Source organism: Xenopus tropicalis, chromosome 4, assembly GCF_000004195.4.
Source record: "Xenopus tropicalis strain Nigerian chromosome 4, UCB_Xtro_10.0, whole genome shotgun sequence".
In the NCBI taxonomy this organism is placed as follows: domain Eukaryota; kingdom Metazoa; phylum Chordata; class Amphibia; order Anura; family Pipidae; genus Xenopus; species Xenopus tropicalis.
The window spans coordinates 34,164,994-34,188,155 of record NC_030680.2 but is presented as its reverse complement, the minus strand read 5'-3'; the positions used below and the strand labels follow the sequence as shown (position 1 = coordinate 34,188,155).

At 39.1% G+C, this 23,162-nt stretch overlaps 1 protein-coding gene across 2 annotated transcripts; it reads left to right on the top strand.

Annotated features, from left to right (window-relative positions):
* The first annotated feature begins 2,197 nt into the window (after nucleotides 1-2,197).
* Nucleotides 2,198-23,065, top strand: fut6 (fucosyltransferase 6). 2 transcript variants are annotated; one of them, XM_031900633.1, is made up of 3 exons: nucleotides 2,198-2,444; nucleotides 15,166-15,287; nucleotides 21,787-23,065. In XM_031900633.1, exon 3 carries the CDS (start codon nucleotides 21,904-21,906, stop codon nucleotides 22,951-22,953), a length of 1,050 nt encoding a protein of 349 aa, XP_031756493.1. In that variant the 5' UTR covers nucleotides 2,198-2,444; nucleotides 15,166-15,287; nucleotides 21,787-21,903; the 3' UTR covers nucleotides 22,954-23,065. The 2 variants fall into 2 exon arrangements, with proteins under 2 accessions (XP_031756493.1, XP_017948723.1); XM_018093234.2 differs by lacking the exon at nucleotides 15,166-15,287.
* Nucleotides 23,066-23,162: the final 97 nt, after the last annotated feature.

Genomic DNA, 23,162 nt, shown 5'->3' with positions numbered 1-23,162 from the left:
TTTTATGGATTGCTTCTTGAAAACTGAAATAAAATTGTGTCTTTGGGGGTACTAAGATAACTCTTGAGCCTGACTACAGTGAGTGCAAGATCTGAGAAGTTATTATTTCTGGCAGCTGGGTGGATATCTGTGACCATTGTGCTTTTCTGAATGGTGCGAAACTCCTGGGGAGTTGCCTGGAGATCTTCCCACTGTGAAAATAGATAATTAGTTATAAACTGAGCTTCGATCTTGCTATTGCCTGCCTGGTAAGGAAGCATGGACCTTCTTGGGAGTTACCAGAAGATATACATACACAGAACCGTATGGCTGGCCTGACTCAGCATGGTATTGTTAACATTCTTAAACCAACCAATTTCTTTACCAGATCTTAAACAAGTATAACAAGTCACTGATTGTCAATTTAATTAGCATGTAATTGTTTAATTGGAATGAACATTCTATGCTGTGTATAAAATTAGTTTTGCCTGAATTCTGGATTTTTTTATTCTTTTCATTCTGCATTTTTGGCTCTCACATCCCTTCTTTACCAGCGTCCTCTCTGTCATCAATAGAGGATGTACTGTGAGAAGAGAAGACTTTCTCACCTCTCTGGCTGTGAACAAAGCAAATCAGTTTTGGGTCTTGTGATTGTGAAAGAATAAGGAAGTGAGAGATTGTGTAATTCTTTCAGTGTGAACGTAACAGAAAATATTTGAATTAGTAGAATCATTTGAGTAATTAAGATTGGAATCATGAGATATAGGTGCAACTGTGCACATAAGAAAGTAAGTGATTCAAGATTGTTTCTCTGTAGTGTGTATGTGTGGAATGAGGGGAATTAGTGTAAGAGTCTCTGTTTGAGCAACTGTGTTTGATTGTAAAAGTACATTTGTGGGACCCCTAACATACCAAGCCTAGAGGGATGGCTTAGATCAATACATACCTTGTTGCTTTGTAAAAACTGCTCTTTTTATAAGGCTTCTGTTAACATTCAGATAATGTTTCTTCAAGCTTTTGTACCTACAACTTGGATACTGTATATTGTTATAAACTGTACCCATAATGCTGTAAACCCTGACTTTCCCCCCTTTCTTCCCTCCCTTTTTTTTCTTTTCTTCTTGTTTTACTTAACATAAATAAAACTTGTTTTGTGAATATAAGTGTAAAAGGTACTTGTGATTGTTACTGTAAAAGTGAAGGGGTAAGTCTCACTGAGTGAGAATATGTGTGCAAGTGGTGATTGTGCTTGTACAAGACATTCCATAAGATTTTGAGGTTGTGTGTACATGATCAGAATTATTATGGTTGGCCTGACCCATTTGTAATCTGTTTATAAACTTTTTAAACCCAGACAATGTCTGTATCGCCCAGAACAAGTCTGGCAAGTCATTAACTGGCATCATTTCAGTGATGTATAATTATTTTACTGGACTGAACATTGTAGGCCATGTATAAAATTATCTCTTCAGTTGTACAGGTTACCAAATAACAGAAATTCAGCTCTTCCAGTGCAGGAAGTGCAAATACAGCCCCTCAACCTGCTCCAATGCAAAAGAGATAGCTTGGGGGGTAGGAGCCATTAGGCAAGGGGAGAACACTGGCACTATACCAAGGGTGGGCAATAGCTGTAACAAGTGTATGTATGAGAGCAGGCACTCAATGAGCTCCTCAAGGCAGAAATGTAAAATTCAAGTCGACTTATTAAAGTACTAACAGCAGAGGTAGCCTTGTGCATTTTGTTTGTCATAACAATTAGGGGCCTTTGTACAAATGTATATTGTTCATTTTCCCAAATTGTACTTATTAGCTCTGAAAATAATAAATAAGTCAACACTGGTGCTTTTAAAATTTGTTATTTTTTTCATTGTAGATAAAGTCACGAAAATTACACAAATTTGAATTTTGATAAATGGGCCTCACCATCAGGAGGAAAAAGTGAGAAAAGTCGCAATAAAGGAATAGATATTGGAATAGATACTATATGCTATTGTGAAAATAAAGGATACACATTACAGAGAGAGTGCTGATCCTTCAACTATATACATATATATTGTCATTTTTTGACTATGCACCCCACATCAGAATAAAGAGAGTGCGTTTTGTGATTGATATATATAGATATATATATATATATATAGTTAAACAATATGTGCTAGAAGAGAAAAGATGTAGTAAGTCATTCAGGTTTACCCAAGGGAGTGGCTATAGGAGAGTTAGATGAGAAATTCCAGCCACAGATAAGCACTGGTTCATGTGAGCTGGTTCCTTAGACACAGAGGCTGTTGGAGCACCTGCTAGATTATTTGGGATGGGATTTATGCCAACTACATTATATCGACTTTCACATTAAGTAAATACTAGCCCAAGGCTAAAGGCAGTCTTTTTTTTTAAGAAATATATTTGGGATATCACTAACTACAAGATCCAGTGGCACCTCGATTCTAAAGTCGCATTGTCATCAGGTGAGTGAAATCATTTTTGGGTTATAATAGGAAAAGCATGGCAATAATGAAAATGACAGGAACAGTTAATGAGTAAGGGGCAATACAAGAGAAGCTTGGGATCAAATAAGAATTCTAACTTGCTACAGTAAATAAAACAGTTCGTATTTACTTATAACACAGGCCCCCGTAAAGGGCAGCAGGAGGGTGAATTTACATTGGAGGAAGTTACAAATAGGTGGCTTTGCATGGGAGAGCTTCTAACTATATACTTTTATAGAGCAGTTGGTCTCTTTTTTTGGAATTTAAATAAGCCTTCATTATTTATTCCTATGACCCCAAATTGGGGATTTTTGCTCCCCAAAGTGTTGCTTTATTTGCAAACTAACAGCCTATCTAGGCATTAATTTCCCTGTTTCTGTGACACCAGAGGTCCCCGCACTTGGAACAAACATCTCCCATCTCCCTAGTTGGGCATTCTGTGCACCTTGTAGCAAGCCTTGGATATTCATATTGCAAGGAAAAATATGCTACAGTTATGATATCCGTTATATGGAAACCCATTATCCAGAAAGCTCCGAATTATGGAAAGCCAATCTCCCACAGACTTCATTATAAGCAAATAATTCTAATTTTTAAAAATGATTTCCCTTTTCTCTGTAATAATAAAACAGTACCTTGTACTTGATTCCAACTAAGATATAATTCATCCTTATTAGAGGCTAAACAATCCCGTTGCGTTTAATCAATGTTAAAATGTTTTTTTAGTAGCCTTAAGGCACAGAGATCCAAATTACAGAAAGATCCCTAATCCAGAAAACCCCAGAGCATTCTGGATAATGGGTCCCATACCCGTACTTCATTCATAATACTTATTTAAACAATATTTATATCTAGAATTAGTGTCTCTGTAAAGTTTTTTTAAAATATATAAATCCTTATTATATATCTGTTACAATCCTTGCATTAACATGCTCATTAATACTACTAGTACAGGTATGGGATCCCTTATGTTGAAACCCATTAGCCAAAAAGCTCTAAATTACAGGAAGGTCATCTCCCATAGAGTTCATTTAAAGCAAATTATTCTAATTAGATAATTTTTTAAAATTCCCCTTTCTCTGTAATAATAAAACAGTGCTTTGTACTTGATCCCAACTAAGATATAATTACCCCTTATTGGGGGCAGAACAGCCCTATTGGGTTTATTTAATGGTTAAATTATTCCCTTTTCCCTTATTGATCCCAACTAAGATATAATTACCCCTTATTGGGGGCAGAACAATCCTATTGGGTTTATTTAATGGTTAAATGATTCCCTTTTCTCTGTAATAATTAAACAGTACCTGTACTTGATCCCAACTAAGATATAATTACCCCTTATTGGGGGCAGAACAATCCTATTGGGTTTATTTAATGGTTAAATGATTCCCTTTTCTCTGTAATAATTAAACAGTACCTGTACTTGATCCCAACTAAGATATAATTACCCCTTATTGGGGGCAGAACAATCCTATTGGGTTTATTTAATGGTTAAATGATTCCCTTTTCCCTTATTGATCCCAACTAAGATATAATTACCCCTTATTGGGGGCAGAACAATCCTATTGGGTTTATTTAATGGTTAAATGATTCCCTTTTCTCTGTAATAATTAAACAGTACCTGTACTTGATCCCAACTAAGATATAATTACCCCTTATTGGGGGCAGAACAATCCTATTGGGTTTATTTAATGGTTAAATGATTCCCTTTTCTCTGTAATAATTAAACAGTACCTGTACTTGATCCCAACTAAGATATAATTACCCCTTATTGGGGGCAGAACAATCCTATTGGGTTTATTTAATGGTTAAATGATTCCCTTTTCTCTGTAATAATAAAACAGTACCTGTACTTGATCCCAACTAAGATATAATTACCCCTTATTGGGGGCAAAACAATCCTATTGGGTTCACTTCATATCTGAATGATTTTTAGCAGACTAAAGTTTTGGTGAAACAAATTATAGTTCCCATACCTGTGGACCCGAGGAAAGGCACATTTGGGCACGGTATTCTACTGTAAATGTAAAAAATGGGGTATTACAGTTTGGTACATATTTGTGCAGTCTTTCAGAGTTATAAATATTTATGTAGCAATGTCCCTAGATTTTTCTTTTTAAAAACAAGCTTTGATTTTGATATTATTGGTTAAAAGAAGTGAAACACAAATACAATGTATTGCTTTCTCCGTTGGAGCAGGGAAGTGCTTATCTAAGTGGGGTAAGGGGCGAGGAGTGAAGGCATTTGCTATAGGTAACATTCAGTTTTAGCTTGTGTCAGAAGAAATAAAGGTACTAATTAAAGAAATAATAAAGAAATAAAGGTACTAATTACATGAATGTAGAATTCCTTCCTCCGTTCTCTAATTAAAAAATGAGTGCACACTGACCAGTTGCTTAAATCTGTAATAGTTCAATCAGAATATTCTGAAGATCAGAAATGTTTTAATATCTGCCCGTGTTCTGTTATTATATATATTGGGTATAGAGGCGCCAATCAGAGGGTAGGGGTGCAATTCTTTACAAAGAGAAACCTGGGGTGCCATTGTGTTGAAACAAAAGTTCTATTATACATAGATCCCTCCCACTGTCTGTATGTGTATAAATATATATCTGTACACACACATTTATTCTTTCCCTGAAAGGGCTTTGCTTGACTTAAAAGAACCAAATGGAAATACAAATGCCCAACAAGCTCTTTTGTGTAATGTTCACTTAGCCTACACTTATGGCAACATTTTTCAAAAACATGATTTATTTTAGCTGAAAATACTGGTAGTTTTGGGTTATGAAAGCCATTCATGATATTGTTGTTGGACTCACACAGGGTGGGGTTCTGTTTAAATAGTAAAAAATGTGCGTCAATAAAAAAATGCAAAGGATTTTTAAATGTACCGACTAGAAATAAATGGTATGTCAACCAAGATGTTGAAAAAAAAAAAATAGCTGTTTGTGGCAAACTGGAAAAGCAATACTTTTTGTGAAGGTGAGTTTCCCCTTTCAACTGAATTCCCCGTCAGTGGGCACTGTACAGCAACGTTTGCGGGTGCTATAAGTTAGGAAAGACAGGCATGGTGACCCAGTTACATTTCAGACTCCTAAAAGTAAGAATTTGTTTTAAAAGAATTGGTTTACTCTGGGTCCTGCCAGATTAATGTTGTTTGTCCCCTCTAGATAATCATGTAGAAGGTTCCCTTACTAACGATGATTTCTGTGCCATTTACTGATCAGTCAATTAATATGTGGAATGTTTTGCAAATCACTGAGTTATGTAATCAAGGTATTGGAACATTATAATGAGGAGTGAATGTATCCCTTGGAACTAGAGTTCCCTCGCTTTGTTTTTAATAAAGGTAAGAGTACATTTTCCCTTCTGCAACTTTTTAGAGAGCACAGTGCAAAAGCTGAGTGGGGCGGCTGCTGTATTATTTATAATTTATGTATAACTTTTCCTTGGAAGACTTGCTGCACATTTGTTTTAATCTTACGTGAATGAGTGTTCTCTGTGTGTTCCCCGTTTGTGCAAATGTTTGTCTCAGCTTCTATGCACAAGTACACAGTAGTGTTCAGAAGAATATTGTCTAGATCTTCCGCCTCAGAGAAAATGACAAAGCAGATATAGGGCCTGATTCACTAAAGGGCGATAAAACGTGCGCTATTCTAATTGTGCGCTAAAATTTTTACCGCCGCTTAATTTTGGCGATTTTTCGCACGATTCACTATAAGCATACTCGCGCTTTTTTACGCGCGGTATTTCAATGCGATAAATAGCGTGCGCGGTATTTTCGCATGCGCTAATTGTCGCGACAAACCTATCGCATGAAATACGCGACAATCGGCAGCATAAAAATGGCGACATTTTGCCCTGGGAGAGCACAGAGTGCTAGAGAGGTGCTGTATAAAAGTTTATTTGCAAAAAACCCCCCCAAAAATTATAAAAATCTAAGTAAGAAAAAAAAAGAAGTGCTAGAGATAATAAAATGGGGGGGGGGGGGCATTTAAGAATATTTAGCCAAATACTTAGGGGTCTGTTTGCTAAAGTGGCTTAAATTAAGTTAGAGATTTTAGACACAGAATAAATGGCAAATATGTTATGGGCACTTTATTAAATGGGAACAAATATAATATTGCAATTATTCTGGCAACAAAACATTGGATTGGCAGTTATCCCACTCGCCAGAAAATACGCTGCGTACTAATTAACGCAAGTTTTACTATTCAGCAAAATGGGCTAAAGACTAATTTGTTGGCAGAATATTTGCAAACATTTAACCCATATAGCATATTGATGTGTTACTGATAAAAAAGAGTGTAGGGGAAACTACATGAAAGTATAGAATACCATATCAAGGAAGGATAAATAATGACACATTACTCAGTTCAAAAGTAGAAAAATAAAAACTTTTACTTAAAATACTAAAATAAAAAAGGGGGGGAAAAAAACTTAGGGCTTGCTGCCCTTGAGTTCTCGCACGTCCCTCTGGAGTTGAGCCACCTCCCCCCGGAGCTGGGCCAGCTCAGCTTTCACGTTGGCCAGGTCCTCCTGCACTGATGGTCCCGCAGGAGAACCTGGCGCCCAGCGCTTGGCCTGGGGGGAGTCCGGGGCCTGGGGGGAGAACCCAAGGGCCTGGGGGGAAACTGAGGGTAAACTGGGGGAGGAAAGAAGGGGGGGGTGTCTGGGGCCTCGGGGGACCCTGGGGCCTCGGGGGCATATTCGGCCTCGGAGGCCTCTTCTGGGTCTTCACCCAATGGTCCTGGGGCCAGTTCTTGGGCCTCTGGGGCCAGATCTTGGGCCTCTGGGGCCAGTTCTTGGGCCTCTGGGGCCAGTTCTTGGGCCTCTGGGGCTGCAGGTCGGGCCTCTGGGGCCGCAGGTCGGGCCTCTGGGGCCAGTTCTTGGGCCTCTGGGGCCAGTTCTTGGGCCTCTGGGGCTGCAGGTCGGGCCTCTGGGGCCGCAGGTCGGGCCTCTGGGGCCGGTGGATGGGCCTCTGGGGCCGGTGGATGGGCCACAGGAGGTTGGGCCGCTGGGGCCGGTAGAGCCTGGAGGGCCTGGGGTTGGGCCTGGGGAGGAGGCGCCAGCTGAAGTTCTGTGAAATAGTATTGCAAGATGTTATTTTGTGTAATATATTATATATATATATACATTCATACACCATCATAAATAACGGGGCCCCTCACAACAAAATTTTTTGGGCCCCCCTCCTCCCATGCCCCCAATGGCCCCTCCCCCTGTGAACCCTCACATCAATACAAAGGACACACAGACATTGTTAGCCAGGGCCCCCTAAAACATTTATGGCCCTTCCCCCAAATGACTCACACTATGGGCCGCTCCCTGCTGCTTCCCCCCTGCTTTAAATTTATTTATGCATATGTATTTGAAAATAGATGTGTATATATATATATACAATAGGAAGTGCTGGGAAGCTGCACACCATAAAGAACAATAACACCTGGGTGCCTGTGGCAAAACAAAATCTAGACAGGCATGGGGTGACAGCACACACAGGATTTTGACAAGGAGTCACAAAGATGTGAAATAATATTCAGAGGTTTATTGTGAGCAACATTTCAGTTCCTCACTGGCATTATGGTTGAACGTGATGGACGTATGTCTTTTTTCAACCCAACTTACTATTTTACTATGTTACTTTCATCATCCCTGACATTTCTTACATTTGTACCTTTAGTTCAAACTACTTGCTAAATCTTTTACTGAACGTATACTGTAAAAGCATAATAAAGTACAATAATTACCTTCTCTAATTTCAGCGACCAGTTCTGGGCTCCTGCGCTTAAGGTCGGACCACAGCCGCCGGAGCTGGCGGGGGCCCACATCAAGGGCAAACCTGGCGAGCAAACCTTGTCTTAGCTCAGCCAGGATTGCCCTCTTCCTCTCGTGGACCCCTAAGTCCCCCGGAGGTGGGTGGTCATATCCTGCACGCAGGAGCACGCTGATAATATAGCGCCTCTCCCCTGGTAGCAAGTCAGAAACCCCAGGCATGGTCCTCTCAGTTTGGCTGAATGACACAAAATGGCCCCAAGTCGCACATGTCACGAGATTACAAAATCGCCACAAAATGTCCGCAATTCGCGAGATTACAAAATTGCGAAAAAAAAATATCGCCAAAATATACATAGTAATGTATTTTGCGCGAAAAAAATATTCGCCGCTACAGTACAGTATATTTTGGCGACAACATATTCACCGCTATAGTACTGTATATTAGTAGCGAAATTCCATACATGCCAAGACTTTAGTAAAATTGAGTAAAAAGACACAGACTTGAATAAATAACACTGTAAGTCCATATTTTTTTGGCAAAAAATCATTTACTGTACTTTTGTATAATTTTTCGCCTGCCTGTAGTAGGTGTTAATTTTCGCATAGCCGAATGCGATATTTAGCGCGCAAAAGTTATAGTGAATCATGCGATCGTATTCTTTTCAGCGCGGAAATTAACGCAAAACGGTAAAACTAGTGCGAGAAATAACCCATGCGAAAATGGCGATTTTTCGCACGCGATAATACTATGGTGAATCGCGCGCAAATTATTTTGCGTTTTTAAACGCGAAAAAGCGTGCGATAATTTTTATCGCCCTTTAGTGAATCAGGCCCATATATAGATGTGTTATAGTTGGATATTTTGATGTACAACCTGTGATCCTCTAGTTCAGGGGTCGCCAACCTTTCTTACTCGTGAGCCACAGTCAAATGTAAAAAGTCTTGGAGAGCAACACAAGCATTATAAAAGTTCATGGAGGTGCCAAATAAGGGCTAAGATTGGCTATTAGGCAGGCTCTATGCACCCTATCAGCTTACAGGGGGCTTTATTTGGTAGGAAATCTTGTTTATATTCAACCAAAACTTGCCCCCAAGTCAGGAATTCAAAAATAACTACCTGGTTTGGGGGCACTGGGAGCAACATCCAAGGGGTTGGTGAGAAACATGTTGCCCCCGAGCCACTGGTTGGGGAACCCTGCTCTAGTTATTGCTCAACCATCACATACAGAAAGCCCAGGGGCCAAGGTTTAAACAGCTTCCCAATTGCCTCTGGAATATAATGTATATACCTTTCATGAATTCTAAAAATCAAGACATTTTAGGGCAAATCCCAATCTGCCCTGGTCACTCCCAGTTATGCCCAGAAATTACCACAATCTGTCCTAAATGCTCCCCACTTTCTGCTAAGTCCTGCCCATTCTGCAAATCCTTTTTGTTGTGCGTCAAATTGGACACAGCCTCGTCAAAAAAAGTACGGGCGACAAAAAATAGACACGGGCGACAAAAAAATTGCGCAACAAACACGTTTCGCTATTTTTTTCCCCAAATTTTCTTGCCAATTCGTGAATTTTTGGGCGAAGCGAAACAGGACAGATTCGCTCATCACTAGTGGGAAGGCATTTCTGGGGAGATTATTGGCCTGTGGTAGCAGAGGGCAACTTACAGTATCTCCCTGCGGTGCATTAGCCTTAAAATGAGAAACTTTTCTGGGAAGTGCTTGCTTCCCAAACTAAATGCAAGGTGGTATTAGTAGCTTTGTCATTCCAGTTAAGGTTATGCTTTAATGTTTTTGCAATGAGGCAAATATTTTCAACTCACTGCAGAGAGAAACACAACTAATGTAAACAGAATAAACGGACTGCAAAACTTTCTCCTATTGGCAATGTATTTCTCTTGACAAGGGGACTCCTCAATTGCCCTTCGCCTTCAGTCATCCCTCTGAACCCCATTGTTACATACATTAATAAAACACCAGGAGCCGGAAATGGGTTAAAAAGAGGCCACAGCATTTATTCACATTTTATCAAATAAATAGGACCTTGCCAGCCTCACCCCAAGGCAATATTCAAAGCCAGAATTCCATAAGAGATCGCTACTATGCTCTGCTGTTCCTTACTGAAGACTTGAGATCAGCACTATGTCATTATATCCACCACTGAGTATTAGGCTGCCTCTACCTACAGAGAGGATGGCCCCAAACTCTGCTACCAGCAGGAGCTGCATCTCCCACCATGAGAGAAGTTCAGCAGCCCTGCTGCCGGTCCTGAATCTGCAGTGCCTCGATGATAGGAAATCCAAGCAAGCTGTCACCTAGCACAAGCAGTAGTAGCGTCTGTATAATCAACCCACCGTGCAGTCAAAGGAGAGAAGCTCCTTTCTCCCTCTTCTAAAATTTCCTGTGCAGTACTCTGGCAAGGTCCTACCGCTGCTGTGACAGATACAACTTAAAATACATTAACATATATCAACTGTTTTGATCCAGAGGAAGGCAAAAAACCCAGCCTGAAGCCTGTGCCAATTATGCCTCAAGAGGGAAAAAATTCCTTCCTGACCCCACCTGGCGATCGGAAAGTTCCCTGGATCAAGGATTTGACTTTCATTTAACATAAATAATACCATGCAGACTCTCACATTCATACTGTATAGTGTTACCGAAACCACAATATAACAGTGCATATAGGAAAACATTCACATTCTGTTATTAACAGATAATATGAGAGCATAAAGAAGAAAATATCCTGGCATTTTACAAAATATGCAAAAATAATGGGAGGGTGGGTGGGATGTTTCTACCTGTTCAGAAGATAGGAAGTGAACTCCTTCTCTTGTGACATCACATCCCTATCCTTCTCCACCCCCAGCCCAGCTTTCTTCCTCCTTAACTTATTGCTTCTCACCCAATCACAGCTGCATCTGATTTTTCCAATCTTTAAACATAAACCAGTGTAATCTGGCTGCTGGTCATTCGGATCCCTTGTCATGCAGCCCCTGCGTTTATAGCTTCAGGGCTTCCTGTAATAACAAAGGCAACGCTTCTTACATGGAAAGTTGATTTTAAAGGTCATCCTTTTGTGTCTGCTTATAAGTGCATGAAATTGTCCCTTATGCACAACAGCAACGGGCACGGGCTGAAGTGGTTTTATTTTTTTATAGCAGAGTGTTCTTTCAAGGTTGTGTCGTGAGAAAAAAAATGCAATTACATTTCTAAAAATGTGTAAAAAAACTGCAACAATATACAAAGGCACATTTGCGTCATTTTATGCTGTGGGATTTTTTTTTGTGATAAAGTTGCCAAAAGAATAAACTGGCTTTAAAAAGTTTTGCAGCTATAAAAACTGGCATCGTTTCAAATTCTCTTAAAAATCTGCCTTATAATCAGGGTTCTTTGCACCCATGTTTATTATTAATATTGACCTGCTGGTTTTTATAGACTTTACCCCCTACAGAGTATTGTCAATTATTGGCATCGATTCCTGTGCTGTTCGCGGGTACTTTCACTTCTAGGTAGGCTACAGAATTTATGAGAAAGTTTGTTTGTTATTGGGTACATTTTCCAGGGACTTTTCTCGTGGTGTTTAGACAACAATTCTACAGGTATATCCCAGAATAGCTCATTTACTGAACAAGGAATTTAAATTCTTTGTTTGTAGATGAAAGTCAAGGATAAGCAATCTTTTTGCCTGATACAGATTCAGGTGACAAATTTCGCAGATAGAATTTAGCGGGAAAAAAATTCACATTTTGGCGCTGGAAAAAAAATGCTACAAATAACATCCCATTAATTCAAATCATTTGGCACAAGAATAAACATTTTTATAATAACCAAATCACCATTAATGCTATATTTGTGCACCGCAACCACACATAGTGGCCATTGCCAAGCAAACACCCATCTCACTTAAGTGCAATTTGAGAATATTTGTGCACAACGCAGTGCAATTCCCCCTCAAAAAAGGACAACGGACATTTATGGAAAAAACATTCACAAAAGAACCTAATTCAAATGCATTTGCACTGTGATACATTTATAAACAACCCCAATTCATTCCAATGTATTTGGCACAAGAAAAAAAGCCAATGCATTTGGTGAAACTTCATTGGATTTTTTTAGTTTCTCAAATTTTTTAGCAAAGCCAAACAAGGCAGTTTTCTCATCATTAGTGAAAGCTTTTTGCAATAGGTAAGTGGCATAAAATATAATATTAGGCAGTGATCCGCAACCAGTGGCTTGGGGGCAACATGTTTCTCACCAACCCCTTGGATGTTGCTCTCAGTGCCCCCAAACCAGGTAGTTATTTTTGAATTCCTGACTTGGGGGCAAGTTTTGGTTGAATAAAAAGAAGATTTCCTACCAAATAAAGCCCCCTGTAAGCTGATAGTGTGCATAGAGACTCCCTAATAGCCAATCTTAGCCCTTATTTGGCACCTCCATGAACTTATATGGTGCTTGTGTTGCTCCCCAAGTCTTTTTATATTTGACTGTGGCTCATGAGTAAGAAAGGTTGGGGACCCCTGCTCTAAGGACTTAAATTTGCAATGCGATGCATTTTTCACAATGCCAAAAACGTTTCATGACTTTTCAACTCAGTCTTCTGAATTTGAAACCAGTTTTAATGTTTTTGGCCTATATGATTAAAAAAAACAGTTTTTGGAAAAAAAAGTGGGCAAATGCTTTGATAAATGAGCCAGATAAGTAAACATTTTTCAGCTCTGGAGAAAAGTGGAGAAACCTTTTAAAATCTTTAAAATGGGAAGGTTTTGTAAATGTATTAAAATATCAAAAATATTGCATTTCATCAGAAAAAAACAGCTTAAAGGGATTTTGTCATTATTTTATGGTGAGCACAAGAAGAAAGGAGGAAAAAGCACACAGAAGAAATTGCTGGTGTAAAAAGATACCTCCAACCTGTTTATTGCGGAGTGCACATAGAGACCAACCGTTTCAAGAGCTACATGCTCTCTTCATCAGTGGAAAAAGTACACACAATTCAATAGCAATGCCCAACACCCTTACATACCCATAGGCACCACCCCCCGCCTCCGTATGGGCGTCTGACGTAATACGCTAGATCACACAGAAAAAATGTGCATTAATTACAATGTGCGTAATTTAGCAGGTACATACAATGTGCGTAATTTAGCAGGTACATATCACCGTGCGTGCGTAATCTTGCAAAAATTAAAGAAAAATCTGCGTGCATTTCTACATAATTAGTGTCAAAACGCTGACGTGAATATCATTCAGTGCCAACCACATTGTGAGAATGGTCGCCATCTTGCCAACCATCTGTATCAGTACATATAAGTAAATTCAATACCTAAAATAAAAAATAGAAAAATTACTAATCAAAAAAATCACAATATTAACATTTCTCTCACTATTGGAACCGCACGACCAAGGTGCCTTCCTAATAGAGTATATCAGGTCCACCCTGTATCTTTGGGAGGACCTATCCACTGTTATATAATTTTTCTTAAGAAAATGCGGCAAAAGATGATACTCCCCCCAACTGGAGAGCCCCATATATATCTAGAATAAACAGATACCAACACTTATGTAAAATTTACAAAAACCAATGATATTCACTTTGTTCATTGAGGCCATTAGGTGATACTGTATTGAGTCTATATGTCCATCTGGCTTCATGTTGTAGCAATTTTTTTTCTCTATTTCCACCTCTTTTTGGTCTTGGAACATGCTCCAAAATTTGGAATCTCAATTGGGATGCTATATGATTTTTCTCATTAAAATGCCTGGCAATTGAGGTACTTCTTTTCAAAGTAATATCCGACTTATGTTTTGTTATTCTGCCTTGAGTACATTGTATTGTTTTACCTACGTAACCAAGGCCACATGGGCATTTCAAGTAATATACTACAAAAGTACTTAAAGGAACAGTAACACCAAAAAATGAAAGAGCTTTAAAGTAATAAAAATATAATGCACGGTTGCCCTGCACTGGTAAAACTGGGGTGTTTGCTACAGTAACACTACTATAATTTATATAATAAGCTGCTGTGTAGCCATGGGGGCAGCCATTCAAGATGGAAAAAAGGAGAAAAGGCACAGGTTACATAGCAGATAACAGATAAGTTCTGTAGAATACAATAGTGTTTTATCTGTTATCTGCTATGTGCCTGTGCTTTTTCTCCTTTGAATGGCTGCCCCCATACTACACAGCAGCTTATTTATATAAATTATAGTAGACTTTCTAAAGTAAACACACAACTTTTACCAGTGCAGGGCAGCAGCACATTATATTTAGTTATGTTTATACACTTTCATTTTTTTGGTGTTACTGTTCCTTTAAGCAGGTATGGTACCCAGAGATTGGGATTGCTTTCCCTGTGCTAGGATGCATAACACACTCCCCTCTAATCACACTGTTGCACTGGGAACAGTTTCTACATGGAAAAGTCCCATTAACCGGTTCAGATAAGAACAAGGTTTGTTTTAAACCTTGTCCTGGATCTAAAAAGATGGCTATTGGTTGGAAAATAGAGTCAACTCCTGATACAATCGGGCGCCCTGGGGGATGTATTGGGTCCTTATGTATATTGGGTAGGGCATAAATGACAGGTGTCACAGGATGTTTATTGAGCAAAAAATCTGCTTGTATCTGGGTAATAATGCTCTTTTGCACGGCCTTAGTTACTACAAGCTTGATAATCTTCATAATTTCCACATGATAATCATCTTTATTCATGATCACAATGTTTCCTCCCTTGTCCGCAGGTTTAATTACAATATCCTTATTCTTTTCTAATTCGTTTAGCGCCATATTTTCCCCTTTAGTCAGATTATATACAGACTGCTTACTTTGGCTTTACCAAGGTAAAGCTTTTACTTGCTGTTTAACCCTTTGTGTAAAAAATAAAAGGGATGGTTGAGTAATTGGTTGTGTATATCTACTTCTAGACTTCTACAAAGATCATACTTAGCCGATAAAGAAGAAATAAGGGAGCTCTCCAGTGGTTCATCATTTGCCTCCAGATTTCTTTGGGGGTTCTGTATGTACATTGAACACATCACCCTTATAAGTAGGTACAAAATTGAGACCCCTACTCAATACTGACAATTGATTATTTGTTAAAGACATTTTAGAGAAATTCAATACCCCTTGTCCTTTAATTGTCGCCTGGTCCGAACTTCGGATCCTGTTGCGACACACTTGATTTTATGGTGCACTTTGTATTCCTAAATTACACAGTTTACATAGCAAATAATTTACCCTACCATTTAAAAATTTATTCTTTAACCAATAAATGTATTTTTTTTAGCTGTAATATTGGTGTGTAGGTGCCATCTCAGTGCTTTGTGCCTGAGTCTGAGATTTCAGAAGGAGCCAGCGCTTATTATTAGATCTGCTTTCAGGTAACCTATTGTTTCTCCTACTCCCATGTAACTAGAGGAGTCTGAAGCCAGACTTAGATTTCTTACTCCCTTCCCATTGTTCTGCTGATCGGCTGCTGGGAGGGGGGAGATATCACTCCAACTTGCAGCGCAGCAGTAAAGTGTGACGGGACTTTATCAGAGCACAGGTCACATGGCTGTGGAACCCTGGGAAATGAAGAATATGGCTAGCCCCATGTGTAATTTTAAAATTACGGTAAATATGAAAAAATAAATAAAATATGTTTGCTCTTTTAAAAAACAGACTGCAGCATTATTAACTGATGCATTTTGAAAAAACATGTTTTCCCACAACAGTTTCTTTAACCTTTAATACATTTCCTTCTCTGGTAAAGTCCTGTAACATTGCAAACAGAATCCTCGCTTGACAAAACCAGTCTGCCCGCAGTCTGACCTACAATCCTTCACCCAGATTTAACAAATGTAATGTGATTGTGTAATGTAATTAAAACATTTGGGGCAAACATCCACATCATGATCTTTGTGCCTACAACCTACATCTTCATCAATAAAGTAAATGTCCATTTATGATTATACAGATATGGGACTTGCTACCCAGAATGCCCAGGACCTGGGGTTTTCGAAATAAGGGGTCTTTCAAAATTTGGCTCTTACTACCCTAAGGGGATTATGTAATAAAAGGCAATAAGTTTGCCTAGAAGCAGTAACCCATAGCAACCAATTAGCAGGCAGCATTTATTGGTCACCTTCTTAAAAGCAAACATCTTATTGCTAAGGGTTACTGTTTCTGGGCAACTAAGTGCCTTTTATTACATATGGGGGTAAGTCTACTAAAATTACATTTAAACATTAAATAAATCCAATAGGCTTGCCACCAATATAGATTCAAGCAGTTTAGTTATCTTCAAGTACAAGGTACTGTTTTATTATTACAGGGAAAAAGGAAATCATTTTTCAAAATCTGAATTACTTTATTAATATGGAGTCTATGGGAGTTGGTCTTCCCATAATTTGAACTTTCTGGATAATGGGTTTCCGGATAATGAATCCAGTATTTGTGAGATGATGTTTACATGTTCTCTTTTATCAGTCCAGAATTTGGCTGAATACTAGCTTTTTGCAGCATTTGGATTCCTCAGAATCGTTAACATTAAACTGAACTGAATCCAAACCGTTAATGTAACGAGACTTTAAAGCTCTCACCAGCTTTGAAAACATATAACTAAAGGGTGTCACTAGTGATGAGCGAATCTGTCCCGAAATCACGAAACGCATTTGTCGCACAATTTTTTTTTTTGTTGCTCGCATCTATTTTTTTTTGCCCGCGTCTATTTTTTGTCACCTGTGCTTTTTTTACATGACCGCACCCAATTTTGACACGTCCATGCCCTTTTTCGACGCAACCACGCCCAATTTGATGTGCGATAAAAAAAATTCCATGACACAAATTTTACCACGGTGAATTATCATGGAAGCTTCGCTAAACAATTTGCCAATGGCGAAATGCGGAAATTCGCTGCAAATCCATGCCTGCCGAAAAAATTCGCTCATCACTAGGGGTCACTTATATGACCACTGATACAAGTGTTAGAGCATTAAGGGATAGAAAAACATACCCTTTAGTGTTGACTGAAAAATAGCATTATAGCTTATGACTTAAAAAGTAAGTGCAAAGTCCTACATGGCACAACAAACAAAGAGCTTATTATATTATGCTCCACAATAAAAATCACTTTTGCTGTATTATAAGCCCTGTGAGTGCAGATTCCTTTACATCTTGGGAATGATAGGTATATATAAATATATACTGTAATAAAGTCCTGATGGGATGCAGATGAAAAGTGAATTCTGGCAAGTGCAAGTAGCTGGCCTCCAGATTCTGGTAACTGAAGCATTCACTGCAAGTTCTGCCAATTAAAGTTAACTCCAGATTTAAGACAACCTGCTAGTTCTCTGGCAAAAAGCTGGTGGAAGGCATAACATTACCCATAACAAACACTGGGACAAAAGCAAATGATATAGTTCTACTATAAATACATTGTTTTAACTGAACAATAGAGTTGGGATTACAGAAAGGATGATCCACTTTTACAGCACACTATAGAGCTATGACACACACTGCTACTTGTAGCAGCTACAAAATGCCAGAAAATACCCTGCCATAGTGAGAATTGTCTTTGCTAAAAACGCATTGACTTTAATGCATTTGGAGTAATTAAAAAAATGTTGTGCATAAAAAATGTTGCTTGTGTAAAGATATGTCACACGTAAAAATGCTGCACATAAAAAAGTCACCTTTTGATTAATGAGTTTCAGATTTTTCGCAGTTTTGTGAATTTTTCAGCAGATTTGCTTATCTAATTATCAGTATTGTCTATTTTGTGGCTGCGACAAATAGCTGCCTACAAGTGTGTCCTTGGCTTAAAGTTAGTGCCTAGATACAAACCTGGGCCCACCCATAGCACATTGGCTTTTTTGTTTGCAGTGCCCCCAATGTACATCAAATTGAAGGCCATGGTTACACTGCCCAAGAGCAATTACACTATAATTCCATTGCATTGCAACACACTGTACTCTGTACACTGCAGTACTCATCAATGAAAATGCACCATACTGTGGATTGGAGGAGGCAGAGGGGGCCCATTCGCCCCATTCGGAGGGTTTGCGGTTCACCCTCCTTTTCACACGTGACCAGTGACACGTGTCTGTAAGTAAATTGTGCAGTAGTCTACGAAATAGCATCATGTTATAGCACGGCACCCACAAAGGATATTACTTTATATTGCTCTCAATAAGTCTATAAAAAGGCATTAGACTATAGACATGTTAGAAACTGTCCTGTTGCCAACTACATTGGGGTCAATGGCTGTTTTTTCGCACATCAAATGTGCTGATGTAATTGGACATTTCTTTCTTGTGCCAAATACATTGGAATCAGTGGCTATTATTTCTCCAGTTTTTTCCCACTCAAAACGCATTGAAATCAGTGGCAAAACAAAACATAAGGTCAAGTTCTCAAACATTTTACCACTCACAGTAATGCTAATTTCAATGTGAATCCATACCAGGCAAATATTTACTCATACCTCAAAATGCCACCTGTTTGCATAGCAATTGTGCCCCTATGTAAGTGCACAAACATACAAAATATCCTTCTCAGGCCCCATGTGGTCTGCTTGCCTGAGGCTAAATGCTGAGTGTAAAAGAGAAACAATAAAGCTTGACATGTTTAAGAACTGTCTCTACATTACATTCTTCTATAAAACAAAAGCCAGGAAATAAAATAGCTGCCCACACCAGTAACTGTCAATATTTTCATTACATTTGCAGATAATATCTGTTCATTCACTAACTGCAAACCAACTCTTTGTTGGCAGCAACATCCCTATTGTATTTGAGTGCATGATGGGTTTTTTTTTATCACAGGCGACATATGACTCCATTTGTCTATCTGTAAATACTAAAACCATTGTATCCATGCATGTTTTATGCTATGCAAATACGGTTTCAGATGCACAGTTGGTCACAGAGACATAAAAGAGCCGTTTGTGTGGCTCCACCAGTAATTCCATAAGTGCAGACGAGTATTTCTCATTGGTTTTATGTCAATGCCATATGTGCCCAACCCCCACCCCCCTTGTGGGCCCCGGGGCCTACTGGGTTTTTTCCTGGCCCAGTCCGACCCTGTTTCTCGTCATTCTTCTTATTGGTTTTATAAGCTTCTCATTCAAACTTATCTTTACCTTTTATATCGCTTATTGGTTGCCTTATATTTAAATCTGTATGTTCACTGTATAATACCCATTTATTGTAAAGCACTGTGGAATATGTTGGCGCTTTATACATACATGATAATTTAAATGCCAGAATATTACATCATAATAACATTCAGACAAAGACAACCTGTTTCTTTTTCAGGGCAATAATGACCCCTTAAATTCCAGGTTATTGATTTCAGAACCAAAAAGGTCAAAGCCTGAAATTGTTCACCTTGAATAGTAATGTGTCATTTTCTGTTACCTAAGAGATCAAGTTCAGTAATATCAATACAAGTTTAAAGGTATTCCTGTATATTGGATTGCTGGCTGTAATTCATATATTTTACATCTTTCTAACTTTCATGCCCCGGCTGGCACGAACAATAGTAACCCAAAATTAACTGCCTCACTCTGCACTAAAATCTTTTAGCCCCAGATTAGTTCTATTCCTAATGAGAAACAGCCAAATGTGGCACTAGCCTTAGGCTATAGCCAAACAGCTGATTCTGAGCCCTGAATAAACCTAAAGCAGATCAGTCTGTTAAAAACTTTAGCCAAACCGATTCGTCCTTCCTTCCCTTGGATCTCCATACCTTAAGTCTACTAAAAAAAATTTAAATATTAAATAAACCCAATAGGATTGTTTTGCCTCCAATAAGGATTAATTATATCTTAGTTGGGATCAAGTACAGGTACTGTTTTATTATTACAGAGAAAAGGGAAATCATTTTTAAAAACTGAATTATTTGATTATAATGGAGTCTGTGGGGGGTGGCCTTCCTGTAATTTGGAGCTTTCTGGATAACAGGTTTCCAGATAATGCTTCCAAAAAATAGCTAGGAAAGAAAGTGATCATTTCAAATTTCAACATTTGGCTTTTGCCCTGTTGGCTTTCAGACAGAGTTCCCTTTGCTTATAAGTCTAGTATAGTTTCTAGACAAGACAAATAGAAAACCCCTAAGAATAGCAAGGAATAGGTAAAAGGAATAGCAAATGTATGGTATAAAGTAAACCATTCCTATATTTAAAGGACAAGTAAAGTGTTACAGGACACTTTGGCTCGCTGCACTTTTGGTCATATATGAGCCCTTGTGTCTGTAATGCCAATGTGCTGATGCAATAGCAAAAGTGAAAGGGCAATATCAATCATGTGTGGCTAAAGTAGGAAGAAAATAGAACACTAAACACGTGGTTGGTATGACAGAAAAGATTCATGGGAACTTAAAATGAATAGACAAAAAGTGGCTGCTCTATGTCTCTATTATCCATTTCTGGGCTCAGCAGGAGAATAACAGAAAAATGAATTAAGACCAGACCCAGAAAACAAATGCTACTGCAGAGAGAAGTGTTATATTATACATAATTAAGGTGTGGACTGCCATGGAATGTTACTTACTGGTCTTGTACTGGGTCTCAATTCATGAGTCCGGCCTGGTTTCATCCCTGGTCTAAATAATGGTGACTATCTCTCCTTGGCTTGCCAACAATACATTCAGGACTAATTTGTGGAGGTCAGTTAACTTGAGCCTTTTGCGGATGCAATATGTATCGCCAGGGCCGCCATCAGGGGGGCACAGGGGGTACATTCGTACTGGGGGGGCACTGCTGGCTACCATGTATTGGGGGGGGGCCCTGCTGGCTGTGAGTCCTTTTGTACTGGTGGGAGGGGGGCCCAGAAAATTTTCTTGTGAGGGGCCCCGTGATTTCTGATGGCGGCCCTGTGTATCGCTATAGGAAACACCCGGAGGAGCAAACACCTGAATTCATGATCTCATGGTTTGCATATAGACTGTACAGTGTATCACATTATAGTATAATTGTCTGACAAACACTAACTAATCTCCCTAAATAGGACAGGGATTTCCAAAGTGTGTCCCTGCAGATGCTAGAAGGATTAATAGGTTTTTGGCTGTATGAGTCTGTGACCCCTCATTTGTCTTAGACCCCTAATGTGTCAGTTTTGCTTTCTGGTTATTGAAGCCTAGTACTACAATAAAGAATCGAACTTAATGGCCAAGATTTTTTTTTAACACATATAAACTCTGAAATTACCTCAGACGCTATAGGCAGATTAGGGTTGCCACCTTGCCCCCTTCTGAAAGTTGGGCAGGAGGGCAGGGGTGATGTCACGGGGATGGGCCTATGACGCTGCAATTTGTGACTGGCCAATCTCCACATCAATCTAGGAAAGTCCAGCCCAGCTTTTCAAATTACGAAAACAGGGCAGGCAGTTTTTGGCCCAGACAGCCCTTCCGAAAACCTGGCTGTCTGGGTCCAAATCGGATGCTTGGCAACCCTAAGGCAGATAAATACCATACAACTGTTACAGTCAAACCAATTTTTCTGGTGTATGAATACCTGCAAAAACCTTGTGTGCTAATCTGTTATTATCTCTGTTCCCTTTTAGTGCCAACGACTTGGACATTGGGCAAAGCCATTGCTGAAGATCCCAACTGCTTTCCTTGCTTAAAAGAATTAAGCTCACTATGCTGTAGGCAGTGAAATCTTTTTTTTTTTTTTTTCAATGGAGCAGAAAATACAGACATTGTCCTTTAAACATTGTCTATTTTTCTTCACTTTTCAGGTAGTAGTAGCATTTTTCTTCTTCTCTGCTACATTCAAAGGCAAAGTCAACCCTGATGATATTTTTGTGACTGATGTTCCTTCTAAGCCAGAGGAGCCAGTGAAAATTATTCTGCTGTGGACTTGGCCCTTTGGTTTTGCATTTCCCCTGAATCAGTGCCCGAGTCAGTTCGATGGAACTGGTTGTTTCTTTACAGTCAATCGCAGCTTGTATTCAGAAGCAGCAGCTGTTGTTCTACACAGCAGAGATGTATGTTCATCTAAGAACCAGTTACCACAGATGCAAAGACCCCCAAATCAATATTGGATTTGGTTTACCTTGGAGTCCCCAAGCCACAATCCCAACACAGGTTTCATGGAGAAACTCATAAATCTGACCATGACTTACCGTGCTGACTCTGACATCTTTACCCCTTATGGCTGGTTAGAAAGGCATGATGGGACAGAAAACGTTTCCATCCCCGAGAAGACAAAACTAGTAGCCTGGGTAGTCAGTAACTGGAACCCAAATTCTAGAAGAGTAAAATATTATGGGGAGTTAAAGAATCACCTAGCTGTTGATGTCTTTGGCAACCAGCGTTTACAGCTTCCTAGAGATAAACATATTGAAACTCTTTCCAAATACAAATTTTATCTAGCTTTTGAAAATTCAATTCATGAAGACTACATTACTGAGAAGCTCTGGCATAATGCACTTGCATCGTGGGCTGTGCCTGTTGTGTTGGGGCCCACCCGTGCTAACTATGAGCGGTTTTTACCCCCTGACGCATTCATACATGTAGATGACTTTCCAACTGCCAAGGGACTTGCTGATTATCTACACGCACTTGACAAAGATGATAATAGATACAAACAACATTTTAACTGGAGGAGAAGTCTAAAACCAGTGGCGCCTGACAGTTGGAACACCCATTACTGCAAAGTATGCAAAGCTATAAAAGAAGCGCCGTCTTATAGGACTGTTCCAAGCATTACGAACTGGTTCAAATAAAATGATATATATGAATCAAATGAGCATTAAATTCTACCTATGTAACTGGACACTTAAAAATATGTAAATACCTATCAATGTAATCTATATTAATAAATGAAATTTTATAAATTTTTATCCTGAGGAAGCGTGCAGTCAGCACGCGAAACGCGTTGAGCTACCATTGACTCTTCTTCTGTTCCATGTTTTTACATTTCTACTACATTGTA

Excerpts from the sequence above, each read along its gene's own strand:
- fut6 (XM_018093234.2), top strand. The coding sequence starts at position 21,904 with ATGGAGCAGAAAATACAGACATTGTCCTTTAAACATTGTCTATTTTTC.